This window comes from Colius striatus, chromosome 5 (genome assembly GCF_028858725.1).
Source record: "Colius striatus isolate bColStr4 chromosome 5, bColStr4.1.hap1, whole genome shotgun sequence".
Classification (NCBI taxonomy): domain Eukaryota; kingdom Metazoa; phylum Chordata; class Aves; order Coliiformes; family Coliidae; genus Colius; species Colius striatus.
The window spans coordinates 9,505,221-9,526,412 of NC_084763.1; the positions used below are offsets into that span (position 1 = coordinate 9,505,221).

At 40.3% G+C, this 21,192-nt stretch overlaps 1 protein-coding gene across 4 annotated transcripts in view; it reads right to left on the reverse strand.

The window, feature by feature from the left end:
* Positions 1–21,192, reverse strand: part of BMPER (BMP binding endothelial regulator) — a 153,354-nt gene that overhangs the window by 103,837 nt on the left and 28,325 nt on the right. For all 4 annotated transcript variants that reach the window (XM_061997112.1, XM_061997113.1, XM_061997110.1 and 1 more), the window contains 3 exons: positions 11,484–11,566; positions 9,280–9,370; positions 8,289–8,371 (listed from right to left, as the gene is read on the reverse strand). In XM_061997112.1, coding sequence (XP_061853096.1) covers positions 8,289–8,371; positions 9,280–9,370; positions 11,484–11,566 — 257 coding nt within the window. The remainder of the gene's footprint in view (positions 1–8,288; positions 8,372–9,279; positions 9,371–11,483; positions 11,567–21,192) is intronic.

The window sequence follows — 21,192 nt, forward strand, 5'->3', positions numbered from 1 at the left end:
AATAAGGCAATAAAAATAATAAATATGTTAATTAACATTTTAAAAGTTAACCCAATCCCAGGAACTTTGACTAGCCTTTCTATATGACTGTTTTGTTTTAAGAAATGTTAATTTTTCACATACCACAGATGGAGAACAGTTTATAAGGCAAAGTTGGAAACTTGTTCCCTTATCAACACAAAACACTTCCAGGGCAAAAAATAAAAGCGATGCTGTAGGATGCAGTGCAAAGAGCAAGGAGAATTTAGGCAGACTGATAGCAAATCAAGATGGAATTTGACAATCACACTGGAGTTCAATAGCAATTCAAACTTTAAGATCCCAAGTTTCAATTTACGTCTTCTACAAAAGACATTAAATATGAACAAAGGCCACGGCTACAGCATGACAACTAAAAAAATACAGTATCCATAAGCGGTGCAGAGGTCAGATGTAAGCGAGAGAGTAAAAAAAACCGACAAAATCAAACCCCACATGTATCAATCTTTTGTTTTTCCTAGTTTTGAAAATTTGAGTGAGAAAAACAAATAGATGTTACACAGTTAATTAAGCTCTTGTGTTAATTCATTTAGCAGGATAGTGCATACTAAAACATCTTGTCTCAGTACACAGAGGGTTGTGTGCAAGTTTAAAATCATTAACTATTGTTATCCAATAACAACCCCCAAAACATGTGACATCCAAGTTTATGTAAACTGAAAGGGTGACAAACATGAAAGCCAAGCACCCTTCTCAGCCTTTCCTTCATTGTAACACCAGCCAGAAGGGTCTTGTACTCTCCATAAAATGTTTGGCAAACAAAAGCCCTGTTAATTGACAAGCTATTGCTTTTACTGCTTCCTACCACAACTTGTGGGAATCCTTTCGACCCAAATCAATTCTGCACACAAGCGTTCCCACGAGATGCCACACGCATTCTCATTTGAAGCCACTTCAAGAACAACTACAGCCCTCTCACATAAAAACCTTTGCCTTTACACTTCTGAAACCACGTGCAGCCCTTTCATTCCCTGATGACTAGCAGGTTCCTTTTTGTTTGTTTGTATGCTTACTTTAACCAGGTTCTTTGTTTTCTGATGTCTTTCTACTTTGTTTTCCCTCAAAGACAGTTCCTTGCCTTTGCAAGGAGTGAGTAATGCCCATAAAAAATAGTCCCTTCATCAGAGGCTGCCTGTTAACAGCCCTCCTTTATTGTTAAAGCTCTGTGTACTTAATTCTTCCCTGTCAATAAGAACAACCAATCTCAGTCTGTTAATTAGGAAAAGTTTAACAAGACAAGGCACAGAGACCTGACAGTATAAGCCCTGCTCCTTAGCTCTCAAGAATGAGAGCAACCTACACTAAAAGTATAAGCCTTTATTATCATCATTTAAAAGTAGTCAGCTTCCATTATTGTTTTCTTTATGTTCTTCAGGAGTGCAAAATCCATCTTGCTCTGTGCATTAATTTCCTTTAAATGGTAAGAAGTCCTAGACAGTTTGTACTGCAAGAGGTTGTGCAGGCAATGTGTGGTCAGGGGATGTTGTTAATCAGCGTTTACTTAGGCCTTTCAGGTACCCAGGAAGTTTTAAGTCTTTTGAGACTTCTAATATTACCTAATCCATTAATTATCACAAAATCATCTTGTATCATCAAACTGGAAAGACAGTCTCTGTCTAAAGAAAAACTGTATAAAGACAGGGCTCCTTCCTCCAGTTCCTTGTCACTTCCACTCTCCTATTCCAGCAGGAAAAATTCCCCACAGAAATCTGCCAAATCATACTTTAATCTTTCTTCACACTTTCACATCAAATGCTGTGTCTGGTTTTAGACTCCTCTCTACAAGAAGGACATTGAGGTGCTGGAGAGGATCCAGAGGTGGGATACCAAGCTAATAAAGGATTTGGAGCACATCTCATATGAGGAACAGCTGAGGGATCTGGGACTGTTTAGCCTGGAGAAAAGAAGGCTCAGGGGAGACCTTATCACTCTCTACAGCTACCTGAAAGGAAGTTATAGCGAGCCAGGGGTCAGTCTGTTCTCCCTAGTGACAAGGGATGAAGTGGCCTCAAGTTGCACCAGGGGAGGTTTAGTCTGGATCTGAGAAGGAATTTCTTTAATGAAAGGGTTGTCAGGCATTGGAACAGCTGCCCAGGGAGGTGCTGGAGTCACCGTCCCGAGGTGTTTAAGAGACGGGTGCATGTTGCACTTAGGGAAATAGTCTAGTGGTTAATAGGGCTGGGACAAAGGTTGGACTCAATGATCTTACAGGTCTCTTCCAGCTGAAACAATTCTATGATTCTTATTCCACTCTCTCTTCTCTTGGGGACAGGAATATATGTCCTTATGATATAAAGCACAACAGGCACTCACCTTTGACTGGTGGCATAGATGCCATCTCAGAAATAATAACTACTGGGTAGTGCTATCTATGCAAAACAATGGAGAAGCAGGAAGAATAGATGAAGATAGGCCCCCTCTGACTGCATGGTCAGAGGAGTATGGACCACATTGAAGTGTGGAATGTAAATTTTAAGTGAATCCTGAAGAATAGGAGAGGCATGAAAAAGGCTCTGAGGAAGAAAGGGGTACGAGAAAGATGCTGGGTGTTCTGAAACCATAGGACTTCAAGGAGTCATCTAGATCTTCACAAAGCTGCTCAATAACTCTCTTCCCCTGGAGAGGTCCCCAAATTGGGCAGTCTCTCACTGCACAGAAATACTCCTTCGATTCTTATCAAAATTAAAAGTATGGCAAAGGGTTTCTGCAGCTCAAGCTGGGAACACACTCAGACTAGGTGATCTAGGAAGCTCTGCAGGTAGGAGAGATTAGGATAAAATTAAAATATCCACAGAGAGACTTTGCCAAAGAAAGATGCTTTCTAAAATCTGAGGTTTGAAGTCCTTATGCATATGAATCATTTTCATGAAATAATTACACTAACTTAAGCCCACTCTTGCATTGCTATTCCAGAGATTACTTGTAGTTCAGAAAAACTCGTGATTAATTTTAGTTTTAACTTTACTCCCTGAATTTTATTGAAATTATTTTTAACTTCTTCTCAAAGACACTTTTTTTTAAGAAAATGCTTACATTTCTCAAGAGAACTCAAAAGGAAGATTTAAAAGGTCAACATCAATGAAAGAAAAAAATAAGCCTCACATTGTTTTCTAACCAATATGGGTTTTTTAATGTACAAACTATTTAAATATATATATATATATATTTCTAAAATTAAAGGAATTTGACATTTCAGACATGGTACATGCAGAGTACAGTCCTCATGGAAGTGGGTCTGCTTTCTAAAGTCTGAAGAAAATCAGATAAAAAATAACCAGACACTATCTATGTCTTTATGCCACATTATTTTTCATGCTGAAGTTCAGCACATAGCAAATCCTTGCTTTTCCACACCTACCTGCACAGTCATACTTCTTCATCTACCTGGAAGACTGCATGTTTACTGGACTAGTCAGACAATGAAACTTTCTAGCCTTGCCAAATATCTGCAGATAAACATAGGGGGAGTTCAGTGAGCACCTCTTCATGTCCCATTTCTGAACACTTACTGCTCTCCATTTGCATCCACTTATATCACTAACTTAGAAAGTGAACACTCCTATCAAAAGACCAACTCTCTGCTTTTCCATTCCTTACTACAACTCTGTCTCCTAGCCCCCAAGCTGGGGGCTGATGGTGTCTGCTGTAGCTGAGAGCTGAATCAAAGCAGCTGAAGTACATATGCAAATATGGCAAGTGCAGCATTTGGAGCTGCACTGAGGATAGAAATTTGAATTTGGACCTAGCTTCTGCTACCAGTCTTCACTGAGGATACACTTAATTATGTGTTCCCCTGGGCTTCCCAGTACACTGGAGTACTTTCCACACAGTCTGCTGTGGTGTGAATGTATTTCAGCGGCTCCCAGTATCACTTAAAGCCAAGCCTTTAAAGCAGTATCAGGGTGCTTTATCACCCAGCTGACTGCAGGGGTGGGATCCATCTCAGCTATCTTCAGCCATCTCAGAGGCCAGGATGTCGGGTAGGCCTCCCCTGTAGTTAGTGGAGGAAGATAGGCATCTGCAGAGAGTAATCCATCCCACCTCTTTCTCTCTGTCTCCATTAACTGAAGAGGAGCCCAGATAAAGTAGTTCAGACCAGAGACATTACTTGTGAATGGCTGGAGCTAGCCAAAATGAATTCCACTCTCAGTGTCCAAAACACTAACATATGTAGTTTCTCGTTACCACAGTTGCAACGCCTGTTACTCATTGATTTTGAAACAGATTTTCTCAGTGCAATTTCCTTCTTTCTGTGCAAAACTTTCACTTTGCAGTTTTTGAGCCCTAGCACTCGGGAATGTAAGTGAGATGAGACATTTCCTGCAGAGCCACGAGTACACCTGCAAACCAGGAGCTGTGTGCCTCTCGAGTCCCTCTGAGCATGCCTGAGCAGCAGTGTAAAAGTCCCCAATGACGCAAAGAAGATTGAGCAGAGGCTGCTCTTAAATTCAGCTCTTCAAGAGCCTCAAATCCCCATTTCTCTGCATCTAGCCATTTGGGTTTCATTTGGTTCGAATAGTTTTGGAAGAGCAGCTAAGAGGCCCATGTTGCTTTTGTAAAATGATGATGTGATGCTTGGGAACCCAAACACACATGACCACTCTGCTGCTGATGGTTGTCCCCATGATGTGCCTCCCTGCACAACACACAGATGGCACAACCCTTACCATTCTCAGCCCTCGGCCATCCCAGCAATGCTATAAATCCAGTCTCCAACTGTTTCAGGAGCAGGTCCACTCCTCTTCTCCCCATGGGGGTGTGGAGGAAGACTGGTCCCAGGCTGCAGTGTCTCTATAGTGCTGCACGCTCTCAGCATGGCAGTACCTTGTACTGCTGCATGCCTCGCATGCCAAAACGCACAGTGCCCATGGTCTGGGTAACAGCCCTGTGACTCAGAAGGGGCTAGTTATGAGTTTGGATACTACCATTTAAAGATAAGCTTCTCCATGGTTACCACTCTCATGCAGGGTCACTTTCCTGCCAAATCTCCTTTCTCCCTGGTTCTCTCTCCGCTGTTTTTTTTTCCCCCCAAACATGCTACATCAAAAGACAAAATGAAAACATTTAAGATAATCACAGTCTGACTATTTTAATGCAGGGTATAGGAAACAAAATATGTAAGCCAAGCGCTCTCAGTGTGCAAGCAGAAACATACTCTCTCTATCTCATAAAAGCAGTATCTGAGAAATAACATTTGATTAAAGCAGTCAGTCCTTCATTTAAGTAGGTGCTTACGGTAGGGAAAATATCCAAGGTTTCTCGACAACAGGCTGCTGGCCTATCATGAAAAGCAAGAACAGGCCAGACATATGAAATATTGCGAGACAGCTGGGTTTCAGCCGGGGTGCGAGGAGATCCCTATTATCCTGTCCACCTTTCTTACACAAATGCCTCTCCCCAGAGAAACCAAGTCATTAAAAGCCAGCTCGTTCACTCCTGACAAGCAATATGCATTGAGTGAGAGGTGATACATTTTCATTTTCAGTGAGAAATCTTAGTCGCCCCAAGGAGTAGCTGACTTAGGAGAGTGGTAATGGAATACAGAGCCTTTCATCTCTGCCTCACTGCCACGAGCGCAGCCTGGCTCGGTAGCAACCCAAAAGTTATTAGCCAATGGGATGTCTCAGTGACTGCCATGAAATAAGTTTGGTGAAACTTATGAAATAATGACCAATGAAATAACCAATGAAATAATTGATTTCCCAATTTCCCCATTTTTCCTCATTTGCAGAAACAATTAATGTATACAATGACAAAACACCTCAAGGGCCATTACATGTTCTTTAGCAGCTCAGTAATAGCTGGTAGGCACCACTTTGAGTTGAAAATACCACAAATTGAAGCTACCAAAGAAATTTCCAAAGGCCTGCTAACTTTTGAGTGCATCACTTTGCGATGGTAAAATTCCTCGTCTTCTAAGTAATTCCTCATTTTAATACATTCAGTAAGCACGGGACAACCCTACATCTCTCCAGGAAAACAAACTACAGCCATCCCTGTTTACTTTCTTCCTGTTCAGTGCCACATGAAGTCTCAACCTGAGCTATCCCTAGGACAGTGATGGTCTATGGAGTCCAGAAGAATCCTCTGTCAGAAAAGTCTGCTCCCAAGTAAAATACAGGATTCACCCTGAATTGAGAGTTGCTTGAATTCTTCCACCAGCCCGCCCTAAATGTCTGCAAAAATTTGTGCCACTTCCTCTGTCCCATTTCTACAAAAGACTAAATAGTTAAAATATGAAATCCTAGAAGAAATCTAATTTGAAGCAAAGGGCAACCTTTCATCTATTAAAGCCTGCACAAGTTACAGCACATCACACACAAGCTTGCTCCCATCACATCGCATGACTAGATAGGTATCTTTAAATAAAACATCCACCAGCTGCTTAGATAAGAAATTCACTGGGGGAAATCTAAATGGATATATATATATAGCAATCAGCAAACCACCATCACAGCCTTGAGGCTGCTCCCATTAGTTGCTTCAAATTTAAATTATATAGGAATTAGCATGGGCCTGAATTCTGAAGGAAACAAGCAAGAGGGTAAAAAATAAGCTGTGCAGAGAAAGGGCAGGAAGGTCAGATGTGGCTTACATACAGATGGAATTTCTTTTGTTGGTGATATGATTCAGAACTGGAGCTGAACATTTTGTGCAGATGTCATTAATATCCAAAACCATCATACCACCTTTCTCGGAAGGGATCATTAAGCCTCACTTAAGGATTTAAATATCTTGCTGCCAGTAGCTGATAATGTTTCCTTCTCTAACGTAGCTGAGACAATAACTGCCAAGGAAAGACCCTCAGGTCTCACTCCGTGTTCTCCTATTTCCTTATATTGCTCTCCCCAAATATCTCCAAGCTCCCGGGCTCCTCTCAGCACAGTCATTTCTGTTATTTAGGGAACAACGGAAAGTTGATCATCGAGGAACCGGCACACCAACAACTGCGTGAAGGCAATATCTGTATGGCACTTATAAAGGAGCAAAGCAGAGCCCAAAAAGACTCATGCATGTCTGTACAGACTTCTCAACCATTTAGACCTGCCTTCCCCTGAGGAATATGACTACATGACTAAAGAAAGCTGAAGTGTAAAGCTACTGCTTTACAGCTGAAGCTAAAGTGAGAGGGGATCCAATCAAGTACAGAGAGAGCAATGCTCCTCAGACTGGGACAGGAGACATTCAGCAGAGCAGGAGTCCAAGGAGTACATCACTGTGACATACATTACAACATATTTTCATTATTGCAGGATTAAAACTTTTGTAAAGCCACCAAAACACCCTGAGTAGCCTAATTTTCCACTGGAGTAGTGATGATGTACTGTAAATTCATTTTGTAGATCACCAGGATTTTTTTCTTCACAAACTAGACCAAATTCTCTGCAACAGCTTCATTAAATGTATGTGTCTATATATGAATGCATACTCATTTCTGAATGCTATTCTTCTCTCTGTCTTTTTATTGTCATGACGCAGGAGAGCTGTCTGGTACAGACAAAACTCTTAGTGTTCTATGGAAGTGTAAAGTTTACTGCCCTTGCATTTTCTGCTGATAACCAGCCCTTCGATTGCAACAAAAACAGTAATTTCAACTTTGCATTTCACTGGTCTCACAGACGCCACCAACGAAGTCAAAGTTATCTGCTCTAACTCATACAGCAGTATCTTTTGACTTAATGGAAGTGAAAGAGCAACCTGCGCTCATTACTCAAAGGATGCAATTATTACTTCCTCTCCATATTGTTGCTAGACAAGGATAAAATTCAGGATATGACCTTTTCATAAAGCCAAAATCCGCCTGGGACAGCCTAAGGAGGCTACTCTCATCCTTTCACTACGTAATTCAGAGCAAAGGCCTTTGTCACATACAGCTGAAAGGAATCCTTGCGAAAGATGGTTTTAAGGAAACGTAATAAATGCTGATCAGTGGATGAAACCCAAAAAAGCTTTCTGTCTCCTCCTGCATGAACCCATCACTAAAAAAGCTTCATTAATTTAAAATATCAACCTTCTCCCAAATATCTTGCTCTGTCTACATACAGTGTAAGGTCACAAAAAAATAGGATAAACTCAGAATATGAGTGAAATAATGTATTAGTACAGTAAAATCTTCCTTAGAAACCTGAACTCCAAGAGAAGAATGCATAATAATTTTGAATTCCTTTTTTTCCACTTTGTTATGGCAGTAATAATGCATCTTTTGAAGTTCATACAGGGAGATACAATGCCAAAAGGCAAATACTTACAATACAAGAGCACTTGGTACATTTCTTTCCTTCAGGCCTAAATTCTTCTCCTTCATTGTAAAGTTTCCCTTCAAAAATACAACCTGGAAAACAATATTTGGATAAGTTTAGCTCAGGGTAGCACACTGCCTTTTCTCTATGACACACTTCACCGTAGAACAATATGAAAAGCAAATTACACTACTTGCTCTGATACAAATCACTTCAGAAACCTTTACAAAGGCCTTGAGAACACCTAAATGTCTTTGGGGAGAAAGAAAACATCTTCCTACAGCAAATAAATTTCTACCAATGAAGTCGAAGCTAAGTCTCCCATTATAAGTGACTTTGAAACACTTTTCTAAGCTGTTTGCTTTTTACTACTCATTCTTACTCCCTGAGTTTATATCAGATATTGGCAGAAATTATAACTAATTGGAATATTATAAACCCCTTGTATCACAACTGCAGCAATGCTTACCTACAAAATCTGTTAAAATCAAATCAGCCTATTAAATCATGTTAATTGGTCACTGCTTCACAAAGGCAACCCATTCCCACTCCCCTTCAAAAAGTGAGTCTTTTTTTTTTTAGGATTACTCTTATACTTCCCCTCCTAACAAAACTCCAGTCATCAGCCAGGTAAACCCAGCTGACTGACTATCATGGTTTGACATGGAGTGGTCCTGGTAATGGGGAAGGGGCTGGAGATGGCTCCTTGTAAGAAGCTGCTCGAAACTCTCCCCAGCTCTGAGCCAGATCCTCTGAAAAATGACATAAACATATCTGTGGATATTGTTACAGGCTACTGCCTATGCATCCCCTAGTCTGTGTGTTCTCTACTAAAAAATATTAAGCTCGCCCTTCTTGTGTTGTTTAGTGCATTGCCAGCCCACGTCTTAGTAACTTGTCAAGTATAACAGAGAAGTTAGAGGCAACCTCTCAGGTAAGGATGGTTATCATTAGAAATACAGTTGCACATACGGAACAGCATCTCCCCATGAAATCTCACCTGGACACACAGGACAACACATTCCCGCAACCTTGGAAGGGTTTTTGCAATGAACGACACACTGTACCTCCGATTCAACTATCACTCCTTCCTGAAAGAGAAGCAAATCAGACATGTTCATTACTAGTGTTTTGGTTGCTTTAACATGCAAAAATTCCACAATTACTAGTAGCACAATTAAAGGCTGGCACATGCTGCAGAGCACCGGGTTTCAAAACCTCTTTTCTTTCCGTACGTGCTGCCTGGTATCAGAATTCAGGTTAATCCACAGTCGAAATACCCACTTGAGTCTCCCTGACTCCAGACACAGGATTTGCCTTAAAATGCACCAGGTAAGAAACCAAACACCTTCTTAGGAAAAGGAATCCTGCTTTATCAGGAATCCTTAGCCTCAGTAATCTGCCATGCAGCTCTAGTGAAAACAGGCCAGACACAAGGCATTCTCGTCCCTCTCTCCTTGGAGGAAAAAAAAGACTCAGCAAGCAGATAAAAGCATCTTGTTCCGTAGAGGGGAGCCGCTTATCTTCGATTCTTTGCCTGATAAGTATTAGTAAATTAACATTTCCTGTACTTCTTGTTCAAGAAGTCAAGAGTCTTCCTGAACAAATCTGGGTGTGAGGATCTGGGCACAAAAGGCTGCTACTTGTTTTTTCTACCTTTTCTTGACACTTGCAGCTTCGCAGTTGGAGGCAAGGGAAACATATTTTTTAAATATGTGGACCTAGGTTAACAGGGTCTCTCAGTTTTGTATTTATACAATGAAACAGATAATAAAGAATTGCTCATTTCATGTAGCTAGTAGTGATAAAAAGTATCTAAATTCACATTGTATCCTATTAAGTGCAAGGATACAGAATACTTCTGCTCCAAATTCATTGTTCCCAGTACACTTGTCTTCAAAAATGTGGGTGGGTTTCATAGCACAGAAATATCACAGATAGAAAAATCTTGAAACTCTTTTCTCTTTGTAGAAGCTATTCATTCATCCCTCCCCTTTCTAACAATTGCAATTCTTAGTAGCTGCCTGAGTGTTACTAATAAAACCAGATAAAAAAATGGCAGACCTATTATCCTTGTTTCATGTGGGATAGAGTTAATTTTTTCCCTAGAAGTTGGTACACTGCTGTGTTTTGGATTCAGTGTGAGAATAATGTTGATAACACACTGATGTTATAGTTGTTGATAAGCTATTTGGCTTATCCTAAGACAAGGACTTTTCAGTTTCCTGTGCTTTGCCAGTAAGGACGGGCATAAGAAGCTGGGAAGGAGCATGGCCAGGACAGCTGATCCAACTAGCCACAGGGCTATTCCATACCATAGAATGCTACATCCAGGGTATAAACTGAGAGCAGCTGACAGGGAGAAGTAAATCACTGCTTGGGTATCAGTCATCAGGTGGTGAGCAAATGCATTGGGCATCACTTGGCTTTCTGGGTTTTTATTTATCTCTGGCTTTTTTTTGTTTTCTTCATTTTCATTATTATCATTATTAATATATTTTATTTAATTTCAATTATTAAACCGTCCTTAACTCAACACATGAGTTTTACTTTTTTTTTACCAATTCTCTGACCCATCCCACCAGGGTTGGAGGAAAAGTGAGCAAGTGGCTGAGCGGTGCTCAGTTGCTGGCTGGGCTTATATCATGGCATCTATTTACAGGCAGAAACTAAATTTCCCTACATAATTACTTGGTTTGTGCCTGAAAATGGACAATCTTGCAAATGTTATGGTTGCAGAGAGGCAAGCTACCAAAAATAACATTGTGTTAACAGTGTGGGAGCCCAAGGAAAGATCTGGTTGTGAGTTTCTCTTAAAGAATATCCCACGTAAAACCTATGGACATATACACACAGAAGTGCTATTACTATAATACTAATTTGTGTCCTACAAAAGACTCCACATGCTGAAAAAAAAAAAAAGAGGACTTATTTCAAGGTCAAGACAGCAGGAATTGGCATGGCTATGTACCTCTTCTTCAGCAATGTTTGGGTATCCCTGTACTCAAGTCATATAAAACCCATCCTTCTCAATGCTTGTTTACAGCTGGCCACATCTGAGAGGATTTAACCTATTTTAATTTCAAAGTCCATATGTTTTGGGTATAAAATATTTCAGGTTATTTGGACTGGATAAAAAAAGAAATGATAATTTCATGGGAAAAGCTCATAACTCAGTTAGCATGATGCTGATGTCCTCCTTACCTGGCATTGGTACGTAACGCAGGGATTGCTAGGGATGTGCCACTTCATGGAGCTGTTGTATGTATTTCCTCCAAAACTGCAGTCTAGAGGAAGAGAAAGAAGCTCGTCACTTCAGCTGAACTCAATGGTCTCATGGGAGGCTGCTGCTGAGGATCACAGAGCAGCATCCTAAATGCAACCCATCCTCTCTAAAAGATAGAGCTGATTGCTGGGAGAGACAAGGATTATATCCTGGAAGGGCTGGCAGCACCATCATCCTGGGCATCTGCTGCTGATGCATGACTGGCCAAGCTACTTACTGTTCCAGACAAACCAAACTACAACGATTCCAGACCAAAACCAAAATTAGTGACAATTTATCTCAAAATGGATGTCGGTGATTAGTCTGCAGTCCATCCAGGAGATGCTCAGCCACTCACACACTGGAGAGTGGCTAGAGGGAAGAGAAAGGGTAAGAGAAGAGCTGAAAACGTTTATCATCCAGCCTGGCCATGATTTCTTCATCCATTAACTAAAACCCCCAAGAGAGCTCTTCAGCCACTGCAGCTCAGCACAGATGAACTGACATCAGCAGAGCTACCCCTCCTTTATACCTTTCCACTTTCCTGACAGAAGGGATCAACATCCACGTAAACTAAAAGCCATCAGGCTCTTCTGCGTGGGTGGTGAACCTCTTAGAGGGACATTTGGGAGTCCCACAGGGTTTGGCTTTACATGTCTTTGTGTGTTATATGCCAACTTTGTTAACATAAAATAGTTTTTTCCATACATAGGATCAGCATGCATTTTTTGTGCAAAATGAAGTTTCATTGAACTGTTTAGTGAATAATAAACAGATAGTAATTTTCACAGTTTTTTATTACATGTTCTTACTAGCTTCCCTTCCCACTTTTTTTTCTTGGTATTTTGCAGAATGGAAAACCAAAAAGGAACACAAAGAAAAGAATAATTCACAGAAAAGTGAAACTACAGAAGACATTATTACATGGAAATAAAATACTTGTTTTAAAAGAGTTAGCTTATTAATACAAAATGGTTCCAATTAAAATTTAATTCTTTGGAGAACTGAAGTATTTTTGGAAAGAAAAAAATCTAGAAGCAACACAAACCCCATTTTCTGCAGGAAAAATGCCTATTTTCCTCAGGGTTTTTTCCCTAGTCTATTTAATTCAAAACGAGCTTGATCAAAGAGCCCATGAAACCAACAAAGTCTCTTTGCCACAGACTTTGAAACACAGACACATACATAGAGTCACCAAGCACAAAACTACAATCAAATGTTGTAGTTTCCACACTCTATCTCAGTACCTACTCTGTCATTGTCTACTATGTAGGTTACACTGTCCTGGACTGCTTTGGGCTACATTTTAAACCCTTCTGAAAATAGAGGCAAGTTATCAGCCCTACACCAGTAAACCTTTGAGCCCACTGTATAAGAAAACTTGAGGATCACAGCTCTGAACTGCTGAGGAATTAAAATCCACAGAAAATAATTTGAAATTTAATCTTTAAAGAAAACTTGATATATAAAGATCATTTACAAATGTGTTAACTACCTCCAGTTAAGACCTTAAACAACAGTGGACTTGTATTTAAGGATCTGCAGTATTCAGAATTTTTTCCAGGCTATATACAGAGAAACACAGGAGAAATTTGCAGATTTCACTTACATAAATTGAAACAAGTATGTTCTAAAAAGAGTTGATCAGTAGTGTGTAAGAGCTGGCTGTGATAATTTAATCCTTGACAAATATTGAAAGGTACAAAGCACACATCTGCATGTCACTCTTTTTAAACTAGCAAAGCCCTTATGAAATGATTTTGAATAATAATGTTCATATTCTCAGCATATTAAATACAGTTCAGTGTGAGCTCTCATACACGCAGGCCAACATGTCACAAGAGGAGCGTGAAGCCCTAAACCTCTCTTACCCATTTTGAAGACCAACTCTGAAAACCACTTGTAGCACAGTCTCGTGTACTGCTCACTGCAAATCCAGATTAGTAGCAGAGCCTGTTCAACATGTTTTAGCATCCTCAGGTTGCAGAGACCCAAGCCAAACTGGCATACTGGTCTGAATCTGAGAAAGAGATTACACATGTGCTGAACACACAGAATCTTAAGACTCATTTCAGTTGGGAAAAGACCAACCACTAACCTCACACTGTCAAGTCCATCACTAAACCACATCACTCAGCACCTTATCTATGTGTCTTTTACATATCTCTAGGGTTGGTGACTCCACCACATCCCTGGCAACCTGTGTCAGTGTTTAACAACCCTCTCAGTTAAGAAGTTATTCAATGGAATGAGCTGTGTGGTTAAATGTCTGTGTGCATGTTTCCTTCAGATGGGTCTGATATCTTCAGCACTGTGCAGAATCAAGGGCCAGGTTGGAAACTAGCAACTGCAAAATACTTTGCATATTTGCCCACCAATTATGCCCTTTCATTTAAAATGTTTAAGAAAGCTAATGACCCTGGGATAATCTGCACATACAGATGTGTATATTAAACTGAACTTCTTGGTTCCAGGATTAGTCTGGTTGAGAAAGCATGAAGGTGGTGCCTCTGTGTATTCACCACTGCTCATGCTTGGAGCACTTATCCAAGCTATGTTACTAAAACCTCTGCTTTGCAGCACCAGCCACTGTCCCTCTGAAAAGCAGCACAGGGAGAGCCAAATTCCATCTGCCCATGAGCTATTTCTGTCACTGATCCAGGTGATGTCAGCGGCGGGGGACAAGTAATCATGGCAGAGAGGGCTTGCAGGCAGCAAAAGGGAAATTTAGACATAGACACCAGGATGCAGAAGCGTTGGAGATACTAAGATCACTCTTGAGCTTTGGCACAGGCCAGCAGGTTGAATAAGGGAGACAGAGCAGCATTGTGCAAGCACCAAGATAAGGCATGGTGGGAGCTGGATTTCAGCAGATGCTCAGCTGAGGAAAACAACGTGAAGGAAGTGGAGAGTTGGCCAGTAACACAAGCAGGCTTGGAGAGAGCTGGGGGAAGGCCGAATGTCAGGCAAACTGGAGAGCAAGAAAGTGCTTCACAGTCTCCAAATGAGATTTTTAACCAGACTCTGACCAAAGGTGTGCCTTGACACTCTGCCCTTTGGATGCCTCAGAGCTACACCCACCACTCACTCATCAAAAGGAAAAAGAAACAAAGCCCATATACCATGCAGTTTTTCTAAACATTACTTTCAACTTACAAATCTCTCAACTGACACCTGCAAACATATACCTGGACTTTCCCAGTCCATCTACTCATAGCATGGAAATCTATGAGCCTCACCTAAATTCAGCTGAGTGAAACCTGCCTCGCTCCATATGCCAACTCAGTTGAGTCACTCTAGCTCACCCATGGTTAAAAGTCAACCATATTTGGCTTGGAAAGTAGCAGTCACTGAATATCTCATGTCCAAAAGCATCAGCAAAGTCGCTGATGGCTATTTCTACAACACAGTATGACAGAACATACTTCAAGCTCGTAAAAGCCATTTTAATTCCCTTTGGAAATACTGTTACGTTAACTTACTGTCTTCAGCCACCATTTGAAAGGGAGAGCAGGAGAAAAGAATAAAGCAAGAAAGATCAGAGCTTAGCGCAAAAGTTTATATTCTGTCCACTTCTGCCTGAATCCATACTTAAAACAAAACTTTGAACGAAAGAGAGTACAGAGGTTTTCAAGAGGCGACTCCCAAAAACTGAAAATGTTCTAAGGGGTACATGAAAAGTAAGAGATTTGTCATTAATAGACAAATTCGATCCCATGACATATACTCCACAAGGAAAAGCTTTAGTATTCCACATATGGAAGGATGTTAAATATCAGTGATCTACATCAATTTTAAGGGAGTGAAGGTGATTCATACCAGTCAAGGAGTGTGTCCAAATTTTTTAGTCTTTCCTGCTTCTTTAAGAACAGCTCATGTTTTATTTATGTAAAATATTAACTTCCAGTGAGTTGTAGCTTTTGTTTCTACTACCTACTTCAACCCGAATAGTTCAGATAAGTCCTGGACAAACATGCAAGCTAAAAGTTGCTTATCTGAATCAAACTAAACCATTGAACACTTTGAAGTTGGTCAATTGTTGTACACGCTGTGGAAACTGCTAATTACCTTCTAATCACCTCACAAAGGCAAAATGATCCTCTAGACTTGAGTTATTCATGAACCAAAAAAAATGATAAATTAGGTAAATCACTTCTAATGTACTAATTTAGCTACTTTGGTTTAATGTTGTATATGCCTTACTTGAGCACCTTAGGTTCAAATATAATAAACTCATCTTCTAATTGCATTTGAAAAAGAGTGATTTAATTCCAAATTGGACTGGAACAACAACAACGACAAAAAAGGCAAATTATAGCAGATTTTGTTATTGGCAGAGAGACAAGCTGACAATCAGGAAGCCAATTGTCTTTCCAAATCCAGTGATTATGAAATGACCCCTTTTTTTTCCTTCCCCAGATACCCCAGCACAGAGTAGTATCATGAAGATAAGGAAGCTGACTGTAGGAAACAGTTTAGTAGTGCTAAAGCTCAACCAGTGTCCTCAGGAGTTGATTTAATACAAGTCTTTATTACTCAATTTGACATTGCCTAATAAGATTTCAGAAGAGATTTTTGCTTATTTTAGACTAATGAGAATTTTATAGACAAGTCATTTCCTTATTCTCCCAAGAGAAAGTGATAGATTGGTGCACAATAGACTGACTCCCCATCCCTCATTTCTTCAGAATCTTTCTTCTCCTATTAAGTCTTTTTTCTTGCTTTCCTTCCACTTTCTATTTGGGAAAAAAAAAAAAGTAACCTCTCTATTGGCATGGAAAATAAACATTAGGAAAAAGAAAACAGGCAGAAGACATGTTTTATTTAGTGTTTGATAAATTAATCCTCAGGGAGGTATCCAGGCATGCTAACACTAAGTACCAGTTCTATTAAAAAAAATCCCACCACCAAACCACCAAAAACACCCAACCCAAAACCCCAAACAAAGAAACCCCAATAACTTGCAAATTCTGCAGTATTTTCCTGGCGTTACATCTGTTGGCCACAACTAGGATAACTGTGACTCACACATACACCTATTATAAAATACATTTTCACGTGGCTTAATGATGGCAAAGCCATTTACAGCTACTAGAGAACTGAACTTCCTATCGGGAAACCCTGGTCTTCATTTGTCAACACAGAAGCATGAAAATATATACAAAGTCTGCCATGCTTATATGAAGTCTAACTCTAAACAGTGAAAATCCAACTCTTTCCTCTGTAACTGAGTACAATTGAACCTTTTTGCAGCTGAGCCATCGCAATTACAATGCCCAAGGGATGTGAGGGGCAGGGGCCATGTAAAGGGCGCACAAAACAGCAGAGTGAAGTGGCCATGGGGGTGAGCCGGGCTGGGACTGCACAGTTCATAGGCATACGATACAAAGCAGCTCATGTTCACTGACCAAATAGCAGCAGAAACAAAGACACCAGCTCCTCACAGTGCTGTTTTTGCCCCTTTTACCCCACTGGAACGAGATTTTTACCTGCCCAAATATCTTGTGTTTTGTGAAAATATATATTTATGTATATAGGGGAAAAAAAGTTGCTCTGCAGGGTCTTTTAAGAACCTTATGATCCAAAATGTCACACAGCTAGAGCTGCCATTCTTGAGCTGATACTTGATGTACTTGACAAGATTGGCAGGTGGAGAACTGTAACCTCTCATGGCTGCAGGGGGTGCAACAAATGATGTTGTTTAGCAACACATTTACTTGGCATTTGTACTCAATTTCCTCAAACCATCAAAGTCAGTCATGACCAGTACAGCTTACTGTTTCAAAGTTAAACAGCAAAAAAAAATTCTTATTCTAGTATTAAGTGTCCCATAACATTTGTCATGTTGTTTCAAAGAAACATTATACATGAATGTTGTGTGAAGCCTCCATCTTGGTCTTTAGCTTCCTTTTACTTTACTGCACAGGACACAATGTCCACATGCAATGTATAAGTGCAGCCATGTATCACCACAGAAATCTCACACTATTTTCTAACATAAGCCTCCTGAAAAACTTCTCTGCAGTTGGAAAAGTCTGAGTAACCTACATTTGACTGCAAAAGTATTTATGACAAGATGAAAAGACAGTTCATGAAAAGCTTCTTACATAAATGGAAAATTATATTAGTCGAAGTAATAAGAAAATCCCAAATTCGGGGCACTACTGAACAAAAATAGTATATACCAGATGTTCCAGCGATATGAAACGTATGTGCTAAGACCTTTGCAAGAAGAGTTAATGCAAAGGAAGGATAAAAAGATAGAGACCTTTTCTTAGGCATAACAAGAAGTAATCAAGGCTGGCACCATGATGATATTGGATAATACTGTTCTCAGCATCTATATGTCACTGCTTCAGAATCCCTTTCTTTACTTGAAATGCAAAGCTACATACTGAATGAACACCAAGACAAACCTGTCCCTAAAAAAAACCAGGCCTCCTGGTTCAGAGTTGGAGCACAGCACCAAGAAACTGAGAGGCATTGAGAAAGGCTAAGAGAAAAGTTAAGATTGGATTATGTCCCCAAACCATCTCTTTCCATAACCAGTCTCTGACATGACTAGAATATCCAGATCAAAGTGAAAAAGATTTTAGTAGAAAAATATATAGTTATCTTTCCAGCCCATCCTGCCCTATCCATGCATGAGGTTGCACCCTTGTCTCAGAAAACAGGCTTTAGAGCATGGGAGGATGGACTGCAAGTTACAGTACCCCATCAAAGCTGCACACAAAGCACTCCCCTCCAGGACAGGCCCAGCAGGGCACCAAACTGGTATCAAGTATCTCATACTAGAGGTGTCCACAGGCAAATAAAGTGCCAAATGTATGTATACTCCTGCAGGGCATCAGTAGAGTAGTCAGAACACTGATAAACTCATAACCTCCCCCACTAACTTCTTTTGCGAGCCAGTCATAACAGTTGAAATTGGCTGCAGTCCTCAACTGTAATATTTGATATCCTTTCCAAGAAATGCACAATTAACTACGATAGCTTTGGATATTCAATATTCAGAGGGACTAGCACTGGTGTTGCCTGGATTGCAATTCCTTTCTCTGGTAGACTCCAGATCACTGGAGCGTAGCACATGAATCTCTAAGATCATTCATTAATTTTAAAAACACACAACAAAAAATCCCTCAGAGTAACTCTCAAAAGTTAACAAGGTCAGCAAAAGTAAACGTGCACATGGGAAGTGAAAGTAACTGCAGAGCAAATCTGTTGTAACAAATTTTATCCTTCACATCCATAGAAGATTCAGGTTCTTAGGATAAGAGGCCAGAACATGGTACATGATTTCAGAAATGCAAACTTTGTGCAGCCCTGCCTGAGCTGGTAATATCACTTCTTCAGAGAGCACATAACTTATTATTAGAGGTGTAGAGAGCTCTATATTCGAGTCTTCAACTAAATAAGAAAATGGTGCCAAATCTATTTCTATAATCTCAGTGATCCCACATTTTCATTAAGCGTACTAAATAAAACGAGAGATGAAAAGTGTCCCGTTTATCCTGTGCTAAAGTAATAAGAGGGCTTAATTTTTTAATAGTTCCAAAATAATAGTATGCTAGAGATACATAGTGTGTTTCATAAACTCCAATAATTATCCATCAGAAGAATAATCTCACCAAAAATTCTCACTATTATACACAGTTGTTTGCATTCTCCTTGCACAGCAGGGAGCTGTAATCACAGCCCCACAGTTCTCTGTTCCACACTATGCACAAACACACACAAGAGAGAGTCTTGACCCACCGACTTGACTACCCACGGCTCTATGTGTCTACAGTCAAGAATAGTTTTAAAACACATTGCTAGTCTAGTGGATTAAAATCTTAAATCAAGCCAAATCTTTTAACATGTTAGGGATAACGCCTTGTTTCCATCACAGTGAATTTCCTGATTGCACAAGCTATACTTGCTGCTGTTTCTTACTTTTTTAGTAAGAAAAATGAGGGAAAATCCCTCCAGAAATAATCAAAGTAGCGTACAAATATGGAAGCAAGGGAGTTAGGCTCAACACATAATCATTTGCAGGAAAAATTATCTACTAACAATTCAGTTATTCCTGAATGCAAAGCTCTAAAGACAGGAGGTGCAGCTGGAGGCACCATTGCAGGCATATAATGTTTCTTTGTCTCACACTACATCTTTGCCATCAGAGATACTGGGCCTACACATCCAGCCCTCATGTGCTCCTCTTAATAGAATAGAATATCCTGGCAGCAATATCACAAGTGACTCATGAGTAGTGGCTTCCTTCCTACACAAGCCAATTCTGGAAACATACCCTTTGGTCCTGATGTTATCCTCCTGATATTGTACTCGAATGACAGCAACCACTCATTCCTTCATAAGGCAGGAAGACATGAAGCTATCTAAGACAGCTGGCAGGAGCCCCTAAGGCCTGATTAAGCTTTTCTAGGCTTTGGGAATGAAGCCAAGAAAAAAAGCCATCAAGTTCTGATGTCTTCTTCTCGTAACATTTTGTTCAGGTTTAGATGAAATGCAGACAGTAAAAAAAATTAGAAACATAAAAAATACCTAACAGTAAAAAAAAAATAAATAAATCCCTGTTTCCCTTTTCCTGCTTGCATTCCCTATAGGCACTCTGGCAGCCTGACAAAATAGTAACTGAGAACAAGCACTGCAGGGCCAAGTCCTGGCTGCAGCTGAGCTCCACGCTGGGAGTGCTGGGGAGCTGCTGGGACACTGAAGGGAGCAGCCGAGGTGCTGCACTGCCAGGCTGATTCCCCAAATATTCCTCGTGGGACACTCATTTTGGATTTTGCTCGAAACAGAGCAGCAGCTTCAGCAGCATTCAGAGTGGCACGAGAGCAAGCAGACTCTCCAGGGGTAGAGGTGGCTCCATCAGTCTCTTCCCATGGCATCAGAACAACCTGGTGATGTGTGGTGTTGGGACTGCTGTAGTTTGTGTATTTTGTTTTACCTTTCAGAAAGAGAAGGAAAACTTATCCAGAAATTTCACATTTGCTTTGAAAACTTGAAACTCCTGGAACTCAAGAACCTTTATATTTTAAAAAAATAAATATGCCTGAAATTTAAAGCTGTTCTTGCATCTGAAGAACAGAGGAAGTGTCTTCATAGACCAGATCAAATCAAATGTCCTTCTAACCCTCTCTATGATAGCAGCTAACAACAGACACCTAGGGAAAAGTAAAACACAAGACAAGCTCCATAGCTCTATGAGAGGCTTGAGAGGAGTGTGAATAAGCAGCCTACCTGGTATTCCCTCAGCAGATACATCATGGACTCACACAGAGGGAGAACAGGGAATTTGTTTTGTATCCTTCTCCTTTTCTAACAAATACAACATTCAGTTTTCCCTTTGGTCAGCTACTGCAGGTTGAGTTTATCTTGCCACAGAATTATCTTTTATAACACTGAGAAAGACTTGTTAATTGATAATTGTCATCTCAGACTCTAGTATTATATTTGTTAAGTTAGGACTGTGATATCCTGTGTGCACCTGTTTATTCCTATTCACATTATAGTCTTTTGTCATTTTGTCACCAGTATGTAGAGTCTCCTTCCTTGGAGGTCTTCAAGACCCACCTGGATGTATCACTGTACAATCTGATCTAGGTGGACCTGCCTCTGCAGGGGGGTTAGACTAGACGATCTCTG